Source organism: Neopsephotus bourkii, unplaced genomic scaffold, assembly GCF_033783945.1.
Source record: "Neopsephotus bourkii isolate Nb327-2 ecotype Australia unplaced genomic scaffold, CSIRO-AGI_Nbou_v1 NB_53, whole genome shotgun sequence".
Classification (NCBI taxonomy): Eukaryota; Metazoa; Chordata; class Aves; order Psittaciformes; family Psittacidae; genus Neopsephotus; species Neopsephotus bourkii.
Window position 1 is genome coordinate 5962835 of NW_026900570.1, and position 18877 is coordinate 5981711.

The 18877-nt window shown below is 38.4% G+C and overlaps 1 protein-coding gene across 3 annotated transcripts in view; it reads left to right on the plus strand.

The window, feature by feature from the left end:
- The window catches only part of WDR37 (WD repeat domain 37), a 42738-nt gene extending 28621 nt beyond the window's left edge, over positions 1-14117 (plus strand). For all 3 annotated transcript variants that reach the window (XM_061349737.1, XM_061349728.1, XM_061349746.1), the window contains 3 exons: positions 8552-8686; positions 9440-9554; positions 10935-14117. In XM_061349737.1, coding sequence (XP_061205721.1) covers positions 8552-8686; positions 9440-9554; positions 10935-11066 — 382 coding nt within the window. In that variant the 3' untranslated portion in view covers positions 11067-14117. The remainder of the gene's footprint in view (positions 1-8551; positions 8687-9439; positions 9555-10934) is intronic.
- Positions 14118-18877: the final 4760 nt, after the last annotated feature.

Here is an 18877-nt window from a genome sequence, read left to right on the forward strand (position 1 = left end):
GTGCGTGGCTCGGAAGCTCACCCCTGTACCCTCGAGCCTTCTTTGATGCTGCCGGCCCCTAGCTCCTCACTGGAGCGACGTCCGGCTCCGCCGGGGGCGATCGCTGCCTCGGGCAGCACAACCACAGCAGCCCGAGGAGACGGCCCGGCCCGCCTTTCACCTTGGTTGCCGGCCGCGGAGGCCCGACACCGCGGGCGGGGCAACCGCACCAGCAGGTGGCGCCGTCGCCCTGCCATCGCGCGTGGCCCGGCGGCAAACCACGCCAAGAGAAGCGGGGTAGGGGGAAAGGTGCCCTTCTGCCTGCTGGAGTCGTGCTTCAGGATTGGCATTCCTGTCGTCGCGAGTGAGTTCCCATTTAGGAAATGCGAGGGAGGGGATGGAGACTTTAAACGTGCTCCGAAGTGCTGGGAGTTGTTCCCTGCAGTGCTCATGTGTTGAGCGACTGAGGAATCCTGCTATGTGCAGAACATGACTTCATAAAGTTGACATCCGAAAATGTAAAGCAGTTGCTGTATGCTATGAAGTGGTGTTCTGTCAGACTGTGTGTTATGTATAGCAGTTGCAAAAGATTATTTGTATTTTAAGTAAGTCAATATATGTATTTTAAGATACCTGTATTGATAGTTGTATTTTAAGTAAGTTGATGTAGGTGAGAATTCACCAATTTTTTTAGTGTTCTGAGCTTGGTTTATTAAAAGCAGAGTATTTCTTACAGTCTGCTACTATGAAAGTCCAAGAAAATAAATTCTTATTCAGTAAGGCCAGAATTTGTTGGGATCAACATATCTGTCTCAAGCTTCTTGTACTGATGCCTGATTTAAATTAGGAGGTAATCTTAGTATAATTGCCAACTGTATGTTAGGTTGTTCCAATGATAATGATTTCAACTTGGCCCTTGGTAAGTTCTGTAAATTGCACATCCTGGTGTTTAGTTAATCTCCCTGTTAAACTTTTTGTGCCCCTCTAGTTTGAGTTTGTCTGGCTTCATCTTCCAGCTGCTGGATTTTAACTTGATGAGCTTTGTTTCCTATGTTAATAGATACTTAAGTGGTGATAAGTTTCCTGTATTTTCTTCTCTGCAAAGTACCAGTTCTTTTTTATGAGTTACCTATTTTGCCTCAAAGTGTGTTTTCTAGCATATTTTGACATTTATGTGTCCACAGACCAAGTTTAGTACATTGGTAGTATTTAGCACTTAAAGACTGCATTAGGCTGAGTCTTCAAAGTACCTTCAGGTCTTTCTTGAAGTTACATCTTCCTAGGGAGGTTTCCAGATCTTTAAACATTGCTTGTTTGTGTTTTTCATATATATGGCTGTTTCAGTTCAGTACATGACTCATTTGCATGTGCCCTGCTCACACAGTGATAAATACAACTTGTCACAGTTTCCTTTAGGTTTGCCATGTCCGCAGACTGTCTCACTTATTCTCTACCAATTAAAAAATCATGAAATAGTGAGGAAATAAGACTGATTTTTTTTGTAAAATATGACTATTGCCCAATTTTGTGTGTGCAGCAATAAGGATTTATATTACTGGTGCTGTTAATCCCCAGTCACGTCCTGCTTAGAAGTTTAACGTAGCCCTGGGAAAAGGTTACATTTGTATTATCATCCAGACACCTACTTGTTGTATGTTAATTAAATTGATCTCCTGAATTAAAACCTCCAAAAATTATACTGGAGATTCAAATCTGAACACCTTTTTTCCAGCAGATACTGCTTTAAGATACATGTTTGATAATATGTAACGCCAACTGTTTTCATACTGAGAAATTATTGAATTTAGGGGTTATTGATTTGAACTCTTGAAGCTGAATTAAGGTTTTGCTCTGAAGAGCAAAATGGTTCTGGCATCTATGTGGCAATTTTCATTCCAGCTTCACTTCTGCTTTTGTTTGCTGACCCCTGTACAGCTGTGTCTTGTTGGGGCTCTGAAGGCCATTCTTTTCCAGTATAGTGACCTAGTTGAACAGCTGTGGTGTTGACATGCTCTTGCATATGTGCTTGATGAGTCTTTCAGACAACAGCATATTCTTTCTCCTTTCCCTCTGGTTGTGTGGCTGTAGGATGCCAGAAAGGAAAGTTCCTGTTCATTTGCTGTCTATATGTTTCTGAATATGCCGCTGGATGGTGACTTGTGCGTCGTCCTAAGACCTTTGGAATTAGAGGATTGCAAATATGTCTTGCTTCTTCAACTTTTCATCTTCAAAATCTAAAGCTTGCTGGAAAATCTGAATTAAAAAATGTGAAAGTACTTAAGCAGCAACTGATTAGGATGCTGGGCTGAATTCTGACATTTAGTGAATTGGGAATTAATGTCAAAATGGCATTCTATATCAAGAAACTAATAATTGCTTTATTTTTGTGGACATCTGGGTTTGCCAAGGTCAGCTGGCTTTCCTAGGTTCTTTATTCTGCAAGGTTTAATTCTCATACCCTGAGACGTGTCTCTTGTTCTTGAAAGACCAAGTTATGGAAGGGGAAGATGACTTTTCTTCAGGCACTGATGTAACTGAACATCCCTCTTGGAAAGCAGTCTTACTCTAGATATCCTCAGTATTATAAGGTCACTGCTAGCTGTTCTTACTCAGCCACATTTTCTTAGTGACCTACAGCTAGATGTAGTTCTGAAAATGCAGGTTTTGCACCTTTGACTAAATGCTGTGATAGGAAAGGGAGTCTTTTGTGCCAAACAAAATGTCACGAGTTGGATGCTGTCAGTGGAGTTTAACCAATGTTATCTGTCCTTTTCAAGATAGTCCTGTTCTTGCTTCAGCTGTTAATGCTGTAAGTGATGCTTTGTCTACCATTTTTCTGTTGTTTCTAATCACATTGCTGTAGGCATTTGCAGTGTGTGAATCTTTCATCCAGCTTCTGTAAGAAATGCAAAATATTTCTGATGAAACAGTTTTCTCCCCAAGCCTTACTGATTAACTAGATGATTCTGGTATTACTGTTAGTATTCCTGCCTTGTTCTGCCTGCTGTTGGTTTGTGGGGTTTTTTTTTTGTTCTCTTAAATTTCATTGAAAAAGGCCCCAGACTTGCTTTCAAACACTGTTCTGATCCCACCTGTGCATGTTGTCTGTTCTCTAAATGAAGGTTATGGCCTGGACTTTAAGCTCTAGGTTTAACTTTTAAAATGTTGTGCTTCTAAACATGTACATATAAAACCCTTTTGGTTTGCATTTATTACATATATGTAATAGAGCATGTCAAGGTTTCAGTGGTGTTCTTAGAGGTGTTAGCAGTTTATTAGCCGGTAACTCAAGCATCAAGCTTTGAAGTTGTCTAACTTCCTATGTTGTTAGCTTTCCTGTGAATCTGTTTCAGGACAGATGGGGCTGGAATGTTCCTGTGCCTTCAGCTCAGCCAAGTTACCTGTCTTTGCTTTCTTGCATAGCTTGAATACCTCATTTTTTATTCTAACCTTCCCTCAACCTAATGCTGTCATGGAGTTGTTGAACTGCTGAAAAAGCAATTTGAAAGAGAACATTATTCAATAGTTCTGTTTCCTTTATGTTCTTGAAGCTTTTCTGTTGTCATTGGCAAAATTCCTTATGGTAAAAATTGCTTTCTAATTAATAAGAAAATATAAAAATTGAATAAACTCCTTAAGCTGTAAGAGTAAGTGCTTAAAATCAAAAGCCCTCTAGCTACAAGAAACAGCACAAAACAAAACAAACAACAAATCCTTTAGGTGTTTTATTTTGAGGAGTGGAGTATGTAAGATACCAAGTTTGACTGCACTTTGTGTTAGCTGTTAGTTTTGTCAGTCACTTTAAAAAGATGTAGGCAATAAATCTGCATCCAGTTACTTATGAGTGCTTTAGCATCACTACAATAGATGGGGAGAATCTTAACTCCATTCTTGAATGCATGCACTAAGAAATGCTATCATTTTTTTAAATGACCCACAAAAGAGCATAGCCAAAGGCCTTTTCTTTGTATCCTAGTGAGTGGAGCATAACGTTTTATGGTGCGTTGTCATTTTAAAGCTTAGGTAACACAGCAATACTGCAGGGATAAATGGACTTGTTTTATCCCATCATCAATGTAATGGGATTGATTTGAAAAATACCTGCACCTTAACTAATTTACTAACTTGCCATTGAGTAATTCTCATAAAAGCTAGTTACTGTTTTCAATCCTGTATAATTTTATTATTTTAGGACAGATAGTGAGAAAAGGAGATAATGGCAGTTTTCTGTAAATGTCATGAAATGCATATCTCTGGAATAGCCATTGTTGATTTAAATACTAAAACAAATACTTCTTAGTGCTAACAGTTGGCTCTGAATTTCTCCCCCACCCTGTTTTTGTGTTAATTCCTTTATGGTTTGTTCTTGCCATTTCTCAAGTTGGAAGAAAGACTTCTGCTGATATTGGGAGATAAATCCACAGACTTTGGGAATTCTCTGTGTAGCTCTTCCTGGAATCAAGTGACTTTAGTGTTTCTGAAACCTGAATGCACAGACATGCTGGTATTGGTGTGCTTCTTACCTGGGACTTTTGTGGCCAATGCCATCGCTCTTTCAGTCTGGCAAACTGTTCTCCATATCATGACTTCTCTGCAGGCTTCTCTGTGTGGGTTGTGTTCTGTCCCCCTAAAAGAAAGAAAGCTCTTGCACAGGAAATGCTGTAACCATATAGAGCTTCCTTTTAGGCTTTGTGTCTGAATTTTACTACTTAAAATGAGGGGAGCATATTTGAACATTCAAATTTTGCTTTTTAAATACAATGTGGTGTACATGGAATAAATTTATATGAAAGCTCTCTTTAGTCTGTTTTCTCCAGAACTTCATCCCACACACAGATTAATGCTTATGAGTAGATGCCTTTTCACAGGCATGAAAACATGTCTCTCAGGGTTCAACAGTAAATCCCAGTATAGCCTGCAAATCAAAATGGAAACAGCAGTGTTAACTTTTTCTGGTGCATTGCCAGTAAGGTTTGTGCATCAGCATTTCATGGTGCAACATTTTCAACATATTTTTTTTCTTTTTTCTTCTTCCTTTTTTTTTTTCTTCTCCTATGTGTGAAATTTCAGCAAATTGTTATGCAAAACAGTTTTGTGGCTCAGTGTGACTGGGGAGACAGCTGTTCAGCCTAATGAGGAGTGCTAGCACTACAGTATTTCTGTTGATTGAGACCCACGGAGGGAGCAGGATGTTCGAGGCCAGGCAGCGGTGTGTGGTGAGGAAGTGCCACGCTGTCAGCTGGAAGTATACGCTCGGCTGCTCCCTATGACAAGATAAATGAGTTTTGCTGGGGTTTGGCGGAGGCTGAAGCTTTCCTGGAGAATAGTTGTAGCACACCAAACTCCCTATGGGACCCACAGTTTGAAGTGTCATAAAGCTGCTTCCTCTTTGCATTTTTTATTTTTTTTTAGATGTCCTACAATACCTGTCATCCTTTTGAGTTATTAAAAGCCTAATGTCTTCTAGCATTCCATTAACACAGGGGCTGATGATCTTTTGTTGATGCTTTTTATTAATTTAGCCAAGGGGATGTTAACCACAGTTTTAGCTGTATTAGAACAAATGGAAGGCTAGTAAAAATCCCAGAAAGTAAAACTAGCTTTGTGAAAATATAGGAATAAGTCTTAGTCTTTGTGATATGGGTGGGGTTAGGGAGGCAATACTTTTGAAAGGTTATTTGTATATTGGCTGCTCTGACAGCCTCTTCCTTACAACATAGACTTTGCTTCCCTTTCTTCTCACCTTCTTTTTTTTTCAGTTTGGCTGAAATCCTGTTTTAGTTAAAACCAAACAAAAACCCAAACCAAAACAAAAATATGAGGTAAGATGCCCCAGTTCGGAATAGCAGTGGATGCAAATCATGGTCTGTAGTACGTAAGAGAACCTGTGCGCACAGCACTTGCTCATGTCTGAAGTCAATAGTGGTGTACATGTTCTTGAATTCAAGCGTATGTGTTTATTGTTTTTTTGGTGTGTTTCTTTTTTTTTTTTTATAAATATGAACTCAAAATGTTCCACTTAAAAAACCCCACAAAAACAAACAAACAAAAACCTGCCTGGTCTTTACTCACATGACAATCAGGTGCTGATAAACCCTCCCCAGAGTTGTCAAGTGTGAGACTGATACTGCTTGTGGCCTTGTTATTAAGTTACTTAAAACTTCTATTCTTGCAGTCTTATTTTGAAAATGAGATGTCTTTGAGAATTAAATCAAGTGTAGCTTCAAGTTGTCCTAGAAGAGTAATGTTTCATTTTTTAAAAGTGTAATATCTGAGACTGTTGAGCAGTATGTCCATATACTATTTGCTTTGAAACTGTGACCAAAATTCTTTATCATACTTCAGTAGAAAGGCCTTTTCTATCTAGCCTTTGAATTCAAATGGAAAAGGCTGTTTTTAAGTCATGTGTGCTTGCAAATAGTGGATATCCCAGCCTGCAGTGCCTTAGGGTAATGAACAGGGCAGGGAGAGGAGTAAGACCACTGAACACCTTTAAAGATGTTTGCTGAAAACAGCCTGACAAGCCTTCCCTTTGCTCTTCTATCACTTTCCCACTCAACAGAGAGAGCTATAGCAGAACTTCACCACATTTTTCTTTTTTTACAAACTTTTTCTTAGTGTACCCAGTGATATTTGAATGAATAGTTAAACCGCAAACAGCACAGGGAAGGATTTTGTTTTCTTCTGAGAATCTTTCTGATTTTACAGGACAAGTAGGGGTCGAGCTAATCTAGAGCTGGCATTCTGTTTGCATGGTGATAGTTTTGAATGCTTTCATTTGAAAAATGATAAATCTAAAAATGCGATAACTTTATGTGGTCAAAGAAATATAACTCTGTTTGACAGTGATAAGTGATAAAGGAGAACCAGTATGAGATCAAAGAAGTTGGAAAGCTGTTTAAAGTTGTGGAAAAAAACCCAACCAACCCAACATTCAAAATTGGAGGGTTATTTTAAGGCAGTTTCACAATATATTCCAGCTATAATTGGAATAAAATGTATGATGAAAAACAGATTGGATTTATCTGTTGGCAGCAGAATACTAAAAGACGCTGTATATTCATTCATCTGGAGCTTTTCTATGACTTGAATGCCTTATACTGCTTATACTGTTTGCATAAGGAAGTCTCCTAATGTGTGTACAAAGTATGGAGATTTACAGTGAATTTTAAATGTATAAACATTGTTTCAAATGTGTAACAGCAGTACAGAGTTCAGTGAAAAGACAATGTTTTACTGGGGTATTTTGGAGCTTGTGTAAACTGGTGAGGAAGGAAATGCAGATGGTGGTGAGTGTAATGGAGGTCAGACTGGTGGAGAAAAGTTCAGTGCTAAGAACATTCCAGCTCTTATCCTGCAGTAACTTGACTACATGAATCAGTTTTCTTCCCAAATGTGAAGGTGGCTGACGAAAGAAACTTGTTAGTTGTGTCTTTCATGTATGTCCTAACTCTTAGTTCATAAAGTCCAGAAGATTAGGTGAAGACCTCCTGGTTCTTACTGTAATAATCTCCCTGGTAGCTCAGGTGCACTCTAAGAATGCATTAGGAAACTTGGTATCAGGAATAAAGTGGGACTTCATCTTAATTAAAACTTAATTTAGTGTCAGTATAAATTAAGAGGCTTGCATAACCTGGTCTGTTGTGACCTGGCTAGTGCTAATCTCAGTTAGCAGCTTGAATAGGACATGAATTCAAATTGCTGCAGAACAACCAAAGCGACAGTAGCAGCTGACAACTTAAATTAAAATTCCTAAATTCTAAGAAATTGACGTGCATGACCCAAGTTACAAGATAGGTCATTAAATCAAATCTGTAGAGACAGATTTGAGCAGCTTTCCCTAATGATTTTAGAGAGAGACAAAAATGCCTTGTTAGTACATTGCGCGGGCAGAAAGTGAGTGGTCTTGAGTTGGGAATTCATGCAGTATTAAAGTGAATGTATTAGTACAAAACCATTAATTTCTTAATGTGAAATAAAAGTAAAAGCTCATCATAAGAACTGCTTATCTGAACTCAGCAATATACTGTTCTCTGAAAGGGTCAAATGCAAAGACAATAAAATTCTAAAAGAAAATTCTTTATATAATCCCTTTGGAGAGTTCTAGAGGAGTGTTTGGATGGAAACTAAGAAACTTGATTCCTAGTCTCAAAACACTTGAGAAGAATTGAAGTGTATGCTACTAATTCAGTTTTGGATGTCTGATAAGTCTGCTGGACATTAATACAGAACTTCGAAAGTGAATTAAGATTTCAAGACTGGACATGACGAGCTCATGGTAGGGTCAGTGGAATATGAAAGATGCCTCTAAGTGTCTTGTTGTTGTTGGACTTCACTTAGTGCTTGGACCAGTCAAGTCCAGTATACCTTAAGTGACAGAGGTTCTTGTAAGAATACTTTTTTATTCTAAAATATCCACATAGAGTTTTAATATTTCAGGTTACTTTGGTTAAAAACAATCAATCAAAAAGGCAAGTAACATTTTAAAGGAAACATGGGAGCAGAAAATAGAACTTTCAATCAGATGCTAGTTTAGAACTTGAAATCTTTCTTTTTACTTCTGATTGTTCAGCACTGTGACATCTGCAGTTTTCACTGTGGGAGACAATGTTGTTTCTGGTAGTGATGACCGTACTGTGAAAGTTTGGGACTTGAAAAACATGAGGTCTCCTATTGCAACAATCCGTACAGATTCTGCAGTCAACAGGTAAGCAGATCTGAATTACTGTTTTTCTTAATTCATGTTTTCTTATTTAATTCTTAATTTCTTTCATGTGTGGGAATAGTTCAAAGGTGCACTGGGGAGGTTTAGGCTGAACTTCAGGAGGCATTTGTTTACTGGTCAGACACTGGAACAGGCTTCCTAGGGAGATGGTTGATGCCCCAAGCCTGTCAGTGTTTTAAGAGGCATTGGGACAATGCACTTAATAACATGCTTTAGCTTTTAGTCAGCCTTGAATTGGTTAAGCAGTTGAGCTTCATGATCACAGAATGGTTAGGGTTGGAAGGGACCTTAAAAATCACCTAGTTCCAACCCACCTGCCATGGGCAGAGACACTGTTGTAGGTAGCTTCCAACTGAAATAGTCCATTCTGTCAATTCACTGAATATACATTTAATTTTAGTCACTAAAATTAAAATTGAGATTTGTGAGATTTTGAAAAGGTCTCAAGTGGTTTTATAAAATGCAGGTGTAGTCACATTAATTTTCAGTAAATACATAGTATTGCTTTTCTGAGTTGTTTTTTTTTTTTTTTTTTAATGGGATGCAGATATTAAGGCTCCTTGAGCATCTCATACAATAGAAAACACCTTAAAAGGTTTAATACCTTTTATTTCGCTTGTGAATTTTAGTCAGGAAAAAAATTCGGCTGTATCACTTCCCGTGAGCTTAAACTTGTCCTGTCAAGTTCTATTCTCATTGTTTTGTACATCACCTACTTTTGTCTCTTCTGTGCAGGATTAACGTATGTGTTGGCCAAAGAATCATTGCCCTTCCACATGACAACCGACAGGTTAGATTATTCGACATGTCAGGAGTTCGATTAGCACGCCTCCCTCGCAGTAATAGACAGGTAACTGAATATTTGTAGCCTTAAAGTATGTCTGCTCTTCTTTCATACAAGGTTAAAAGTAACATTTGCTCTCTCTAGCTTAAAAGCTGAACAAATACTGAAAGACACTTGTCTATACAAATGGGCTATTGTTATTGAAAATGACCAACATGCAAATAAGTAACATTTTGAATTTTTTAATTGGAATTAGAAATGGTATTTCAAGTGGATGTCATAATCATTTTTCTCCTTACTAAAGTGAAACCATCTTCTTTATGACGTGGAAGAAATGTGTAAGAGCATTTCAGATGCATATTATGTGTAAGAGTATTTCAGATGTCTTGATGTGAATCGTATCAGGAAAGTGGCTTACTAAGAGGTTTAATGATGGTGGTTTGTTTTGTTTCTTTCAATTACATAGTATTTAACTTGTTAAATGAAGAAACATAAAAGGAAAAACGTGGGGATCATTTTTGTGAGCTCACCTTGTATGATTTGGTGATTTTGTTTTTTAACTTCCCTGCTTATGCACATGCATTCTTGATATTTGGTACCATGCACTAAACTATTCTTGCTGCAGCCATCAAGTTTTGTGCATTTGTGGTGCTATTTGGCATGGCAAGCATCACTAATGGAGCAAATTAGACTAAGTGAAATTAATTGGATTGTGCCACTTCAATAGGCTTTTTTTTGGGTTGATTCAGCAGCTCTTGACACAATTTCAGAAGGGGTTTTAAAGCTTAGCCTTTTTTAGTCTTTTTCCTAGTTTAGTTATTTTTACTCTATTGTTTAATCTCTGTTTCTTTTTTCTCCTTTTTTTTTTTTTTCTTTTTTTCCCTTAATAGTTCCATTCAGGCTGACACTACTGAATCATGGCAAATTTTTTGGCATAACTTAAATGTTGGTCAGAATGCTCTTTGGGCCATTTTTGTTACTGTTGGATTTGAACAATAGATGAGGCATTGCTTTTCCTCAGTATGACATATTTCCTGCAGTAGTATTAATCTTTCTGAATTATGAACATGATGGACACTTAATCTTGCAGGTTTATAGCAGTACAGTTGCTGGCAAGTAGCTGCGTATTTTAAGATTGCTCTTAAAATTGCTAAAATCAAAATTCAATTTGCTTTTGTAAGTAAAATGTAATGAGATGGCAAACACGCCTTTGAAACACCAAAGTTTTAATCCCCCTGTTCATATCCTTCTGTCATTATGGATCTGGTGATGATATTGAGTCTCATCATTATAAAGGTGAAAGTAACAGTGATCTCTGGAATTCTCAAGTACTGTTTGTAAAAACTACCATGAGCATTAGCAAGTTTGCATTTTGAGTCACAATGATCTGTTGACATGGGAGCTTTCAAGATATAAGTAATACTGCTTTCTTCTGCACTGTTGCAGGGCCACAGAAGAATGGTGTGCTGCTCAGCATGGAGTGAGGACCATCCAGTATGTAACCTCTTCACATGCGGATTTGATCGTCAGGCTATTGGTTGGAACATCAACATCCCTGCTTTGTTACAAGAAAAATGAAATGCTGGAAGAATTTCTGTGTTTTATGTTGCCATGGACTTCTACACTTCTACAGACTTCTGAACACTGGTCTGCTGTCGCTGTAAAATCTCTTCCTTAAGTGGAAACTTTAGCAGATGTTCTTGTTACCACATTGTGCACAGTTTGCATGAATTGTACAGAAAATGTGATGTTTTTTGTTTTGTTTTTTTAATTAGTCTCGTGTATGAACTTTTATATTTTGGCATCCACTGGTCAATATGTTCACTGTTGCATAGAGCACATAAATGTTCATAAGTTATTTAGCATTTAATAGATACACAGTAGGGCATTACATTTGTGACATAAATGTGAAACTTTGTAATTAATGTAGAGGGTGTATAGCAGTCTGTTACATTTTTTCATGATTACATATCTGCCTTGTGTTAAAAAGAATCTGCAGGGCTAAAACCTTGAAATGAAGTGTGAATTTCATTAGTTGTATGATTGTAAACATTTTCCTGTTTGCATCTGATTTGGAATACCTTTTTTAGTGCTGCAGTATAGTGCAACTTCAACTCCATTTTTATTCCTGTTACTGGGAAATAGTAGATTTGAGAAGGAGAATGCAAGCAGCTTGTCGTGAGTATAGACTGCCAGGTTTATTTGGAATGCTTTTTGTACTTTTTCTTCTGAAAAAAATAATAATTCATTCTCCCCTTCTTATATAAAATTATTTTAAAATCTCATGGCATTTCATACTAGCAAAAAATCCGGAATATTATTATTCCAGTCACTGAGATCTTGTCAAGCAAATTTTGAAGCACTTTAGTTTATAGCTATTGTTATAAACCATTTATGAAAGTTTGACTTTACCAGTGAATGTGAGCTGACCTTTGTAAGAAGGATTGCTTTGTTTTGGTGATCTGCCCAGAAAGGAAGTAAGTGTTTTGGGAGTTGTTTTTTTATTTTTTCCTTGTTTATATACTTACAGTGAGCATACTTTTAATTGTGTTCACTTCCCATGTTTTTATTTCGAGCCAGCAATACAAAGTAAATGAGTACTACCTCAAAAGTGAATGGTCAAGATGCATTGGATCTCTCTGTAGCCTAGAAAAAAAGCACTTTTGGTCTCTGCCTGAAGTACTATCTCTGACACGAAAGACAATCATATTAAATGTGATCCTCAAGACAGCTAACACTTAAAGCTAATGGAGCAATATGATAAGTAAACATCATCTGTTACCTTTCTGTTCTCAGCCCTGGTGAGGGCTGCTGTAGCCTCTATTCTGTTCTAGGAGGGGGTAATTAACCCAAGTCTCCCTTCTTTCTCCCAAATGATCTTACTCTGGTTTTGCTCCTCACTGTGCTTAGCTTTTTTTGCACTGGCAGTGGGGTGTTACACTGCAGCTGCTGATTATAGAAGTAAATGCAGGTGGCAGCTGATGTCTTTGAAAGAACAAAAAGGCTGTTTACAGACACTTCTTTTTTAGCTAAAGGGAGATACTGCCCCTAACTCTGACATATCATGGTATAAGATGAAGGGTGTGGGTAAGCCAGGGGTGTGCTCTTACAGGGGAATCATGGGGCTGATGATGGGTGGTATAAATTAAGTATTAGGAACTTTCATCACTATAATTTCATGAAACTATAGCTGTGCTCATGTCCCCTACAGTTATTGTTTATAATGACGTGTGTCAATACGGATGTGTTAACTGGTTCTGCTGTTAACTATCAAATAGTGGAATTGGAGTGCAATGGGATGGGATGGTTAATGTGTCACTGAGGAATTGCAGGGAAATTGGGGTCCTATACATAGTTTTGGAGCATAACCTTACAGAAGCTCAAGGTATTAAATGGAGAATGTATGCAGTATCTCTACAGAACAAGTCGTCATAGTAGCTTGGGCCCTTCTTTTTTCTGTTTGGGTTGGGTTTTTTTTTGTTTTGTTTTACTTTTTTTTTTTTTTAGGTACAAGATATATACAGTATTGTACTGAAGTAATCTTAAAATACCAAGCCAAGGTTGGAGAAAGCAGCTGCAGAGTTTTAAGTCTTCTGATAACAAGGGTTAAAGGATGGTATCAAAGTTTATTTTCACCTTTTTTTTTTCCTTCTATTTCCCCTGGGGTTTTAACTCTTGGGAAAAGCCATTTGATGTTGTGTTGATGGTTTTATGCTTGAAGAAGAAAAAACTCGCTTTCAGTTGGTAACAGAGAGTACTTTACACAGGTTGATGCTGTTTAAAAAAGAAAAATTATCTGTCCAGCCAGCAGAAGCAGTTTTTCCAGCATGGCCTGCATGTAATGTCTTGAGCAATGACTATCCTTTTATTATGAGGAGAGGGTCACTGGGTTTGATCCTGCTGAACTAAAGTGTCTGTTTAAGCTTCTCTAACGCATATGTATTACAGGACCACTAGACTCTATGCAGTTCAATCATCATTGCTGCAAGCTTTTTATATCACCAGAGGGACCATCCTCTGGCACCAGGAATGGGATGATTACATGCTTTCACTTTGGAAAAAATCAACTAAACAAGGTGCTAGAGCCACGCTCTTAGAAGCAGGCTAATACTTAAATCAGCTGAACATTCAACTACCACTTAGCTTAATTTATATACTGAACCAAAGGTGAAGCGGAAGTTGCTATTCCCCTAGAAGCAAATCACACGTGAGCAGTGGTGGTGAATAATACTACACCGACTAAATTATGTGGGAAACATTTCATGGCTTTGAATGTTCTAAAGAGTGTTTTTCAGCACTGAACAATGTCCAGCATTTCATAAAATGGAGGAGAGTTGCAGTTACAGGTTGTGTTGTGCAGAATTTCACAGAGAACTCATCACTGGGCAAAATCAAGCTTTTCTGTCTTTCAGGCAATGCGTGTCAATTTTCACACAGTTTTGTGATTACAGTCAGAAAGATCTGGAATGAAACATCCTATTTGTTGCCTAAATCTGTGAAAACTACATTTTTGGAAAAAAAGAATTTGTAAGTTATGTGGAACCACTTTTTATTATTCTGCTAATTTGTTTTTAGATGTAAAATGTTTTTCATTATGATTCAAAATGCATTAAAACATTCAACATTTTTTTTTCTTGCAAGTTTTCTCTCTTGAATTAAGGTTGCTGTTGATGTTAGTATTTCACTTTGGTGGTGGTAGTCAAAGGATCTTCCTATCTATTATCTACTCTTTTCTACTCAGTAAGTTAATATCTGAGGCATTGATGGGCACATTTCTGGTAGAAGGTCAAGTCTGTCCACCATGGTAGGACTTCTTGGTAGTGCAGATAGTTACGTTGCCTGTTAAGTATATAGAATGAAAAGGTGCTTGGCCCCGCACTTATAGAGTCTTTTCCAGTTTTGTATGGAAAAGTACATTTTGTTATGCAAATTATGCAAAAGTGTCCATGTGACTTTTCACAGTGCTCTGTAAATGGATATTTTACATGAAATCGAAACCAGGTCTTATATGTTTAGAATACAGTGGCAGTATTGCAAAACTTCTCTGTTGGGGTACCCCACCATCAATTTTTCTGTACCTTTAAAGGTTGTTATCTCTTTGCACCCATATTGTTCAAAATACAAAGCTTTGCAATGTTGAAATGGATTTCCAAAAATGAGGTGATACCGTAAGCACTGTCATTGGGTTTTGGAGGCCTTTGAATGGTGCTGCCTAGCCATTACCTGAGTGTAGAAGATTGCTTTGTGCACACCGTGTTTTCCTTCAGTGTGCTTTAGGATCCCATATTGCCGTACTTTAAATTCTCAAGAGCTAGTGCTCTGGAGAACTATTATTAATCGGTGTCACTGGTGATAGGGACTGGAAATAAAGACCAAAGTTACAAGGTGGCACAACTGATGTGAGGGTTGGACTGAGATACAACACCAAATCCTGGTTTTTAGTTGGTTTTAATTAAGGGATTTAAATCAAGCCAGGGTTTATTGCAACTGATTTAGACTTTTGATGCTTGTAACCTCCTTAAACCTTCTAATGGCCTAAGTTACACACACTTTAGAAAGGGCATTTCTGGTTGTGTTTTGGCAAGATGAGTATATGTTGAAGCCTAGATTGTTACTACTACTACTTTAAAACCTGTGTGTAAATAGCATGCACAAAGAAGTGGTTTCGGTAGGGTGCCTCTGTTCTGCAGCTGATCTTCAGGTTAGGAGAACCACTCTTGTCATGCATCACGGTTTGCTCTTCAGACTGCTGTAGAAATTTTATTTAATGCTCCACTGAGACCAGAGTGTGTCATTGAAAAATTAGCCAGCTTTGTGATACTCAGAGTTGTTACCTTTTCTAATTCCCACAGGTCACAGTGCCCAGAATGTAAGTATTTTGCAGGAGCCTAAGGAGGAAATACCATTTAATTTGGGCTGTAAATCCTGGCCAAAATGTACCAGTGACTGGGGGAGATGTCATACTGGAGAAGTGTGGTGTTTTTCACATGTGCTGTGGATGCTGCTTGTGAATGTCCTCTGAGTGAGGATATTTGTTAGTAGCAGGACATGCCATTCCTCAGTATTGCCCTTGTGGGACTGGTAAGCATTTGCAGCATCTAGCCAACTGCTTGCATTAGCGGTTTAAGTGCCTTGTATTAGTTTTGGGAGTTTCGGTAGGGTGGTTCAGTGTTCCAGGCAGCAGTTAGAATTTAAGCATTCAGTCTTTCTGCTGGATAGTGAAAATGATGCAAAGTGTCCACGATGGCGCATACAGTAGAAAAGAGTTGACAGTAGAAAAGAAGTTCTGGCTTGAACTGTTTTGAAGATGGAAATTGGTTTTTAGCCTGGCTGGCACCCGTTACGCAGTGGAATGGCAGTGCTGATAATTAATCATTGCCTGGTGCTACCTGAGGCCCTGTTTCCAGCTGCTGGTAATTGCGCAGTTCACCTGCTTCCACCAGAACTTGCCCTACTTGTGTAATACTAGTTCTGTGTGGTTCTCATCTCCCATTTGTACTGGCATCTTTCTTCCCTCCCCAAGATAAAGTAAATTTAGTTACATCTTTTTTTCCAATCATGATGCCAGTGAAATAGACCCTTGTGTGCAGCCGCATGAAACACCATCCAGCAGCTGGGAGCAAGCATTGATTTTAGTGCTGACTCTGATGTCAATGTGCTTTCTGTCATTTTTTTTTTTCCACTTGGTCAGATGCCAGTCTTTCATGACAGAAGTCTCCTGAAGGCCTGATGTGTTCTGGAGGTGCTGAAGGCTGTATCAAGTCTGTGCGCCTTACCTGACGGGAGAAACTAGATTTGTAGTGATGCTGTAGGTGGGTTAAGGCACCAGAAAGGAGCAGACGATGATTTGAAATGCTACAAGAGTTAGGAAACAGGGTCCAAACTAAGGGTAAGGAATCTGGTGTATGTGGGAGTAATGACCCAGCATTTGAGAAGAAAATAAGATCCTATGAGAAACCCCAAAAGGCAAATTTGTGACAAAGTGTTTGGACTGCAGATGAGGAACACAAAGGAAGAATAATGATGGGGAATGAAAAACTGGAATAAAACTGGGACAGCTGTGGGAGCCAGGTGGAATGAGAGAGTAGAGTGATTAGGGGGAGGTTCACATCCAAAAGCTGAAACTGACTGGTCAACTAGGGATAAACTGTGCTGGGGAACGAGAGTCTAGATGATATGCTGAGGAGAAGGGAAAGGAGGCAGGGACAGCTTGTTGGGAAATGCTGTTATCAGGATGTGCTTATGTCCTGAGCCTGGTATGGAAATGGCTGGAAGTTAAGCATCTTTATGTTTTTAAAAAGAATTGGCTTGTGATTTCAATATCCTTGGTTTGGGGAAAAACTTGCTTGCTTGTGTACACCCAATTTTAATGCTATATATTATATTCTGTATTTAAAGTCTTGTAATGGTGTGAACATCACTCGAGTAGCAGTCCTAGCACTTTTAGTCTTAGTAGAGGATTATAAGTGTTACATGCAAACAAGCTGTGTCTTATTAGGAGTCACTCCTGGACTGGAAACCTCTTGAGTGAACAGTTGATTTAGAAGGAGGAGATGCTGTTTTACATGATCCCTTTGAGAATATGTGGCCAGTCTAGAAAGAAAGGCTCAGCGTTTTAACCTTGAGTATGACTTCAGAACAAATTGCTCTGAACACTCACTTTCATTCTGTTTAATTCAATTTAGTCTGAATTGACTAGGGAATCTCTTTAGCTAAGCCAAAACAAAAGCATCCAAATGTATGGATTACATCAGGGAGATATTGCTGTATTTTCAGTAGGGTCTTAGTTCTGGGGAAGGTGAGACTGGCCTTTTCTTCAAACCTTTACTTTGTTGAGAAGACAAAATTTGACACCCTCCTCACAAACCCAAGTAAGTAAAAAGATTATTTTGGACTTCAGTGATCAAACTGTTGACTCTAGCTGGTCCTGATGGCTTTTGACCTGAGAACATAGGTGTCAGTCTTACAGAAAGGTGGCATTTTGTGCCCTCATCCACACCATTACTTGATGGAAAGGAGGAATAACAACTGGGTAACTTCAAGTTAATATTCTACATTTACTTAGGTTTAGTATTTTATACTTTCAATGAATATATTTTCCTCTAAATGCTTAATTTGGATAAAGGCAGAAATCTGATTTTAGTTATCTCATTAGTATTTTGAACCTTACATCTAAATCTTTGCTATGTCACCGAGATCAGCGTTGTACAGATGCAAATCTGAACCCGAGTATTTTAGTGGAACAGTGTGTGTTCTCTGAGACTGCAGTTGCTGAGCTTATAGTAAGCTGAGTAATCCTGACAAAAAGAGTAAGATCTGGCACAGTGCACAACAAACACCACTGAAATCAGGTTGATGGTACGATAAAGACTTGAAGGGCAGGCTTAAAGTATTAGGGAAAAGGGAAGGAAATGAAAGAAAAGCAAAACTTTTCAGTGGCAGTTTAAGTGTAAAGGGAGTAGCGATGATATTAATTAAGATTGTTTTTCAGTGTGGATAATTGCAGGACATGTTGTTTTGGCCTTTCATGTTTTATGAAGCTTGCGAAAGCTGTCTCTGCCAGAAGGCTGTCAGAAAGTTGGATGCTGTCAGCTAGTCGTGCAGCCTTCAGAAGCGCCGAGCTCCCGTCAGTGATCTGCGTGGTCTGGCGGGTGGTTAGTAGTTTAGAAAATCAGATTCATGGCCCTAAATATGGATCTGGAAACCTCATTTGAGGAGCCTGTTTTTGAAAGCTGCACCCTAATTTTGTATATATTTTATGTTGTTGCTGAATTAATGAGCTGAAAAGTTCTTGGACACAGATGCACGATTTACTGAAACATAAGCAAACCAGAGAGATGATTTTTCCCTCCCGAATTATACTTGGAGTTTACTGTTGGAAAACTGAAGCTGCATTGCGTCAGTTCCAGATATAACTACTCACTGATCAGTGAATAAACACTTCCTTTGCAGAAGCTTATCGCTCCTCTTGCAAAAATACTTCTACCTGTGCAGAAGTCATAGTATATGTTTTCCATAGCAAAGGAACTAAAGGTTTAACTGACGATATATGTATATACACACATATATAAATAAAATCCCCACCAGTTCTGACATTATGAGCAAAACTGACAAAATCAAACCTGAATGTGTGTATTTATATGGCTCTGGCTATTCAAAGTGATGTTGTGTTTCTGTAAAGCCTCAATGTTATGGCTAGATCTCTCCTGTGCTTAAACTGAGGACACTTACTGGATGCCCATCTGCATTAGAGCTGCCAAAGGGGGATCTTCTATGTCTAAAAACAAGTGTAAAAGCCAGCAGTGATAGAGAGGAGGTACAGGCTTCTGTCTCCAAATGTTTTTTGACCAGAAAATACAACTTCCTTGAAGTGCACAGCTTGGTGTGGG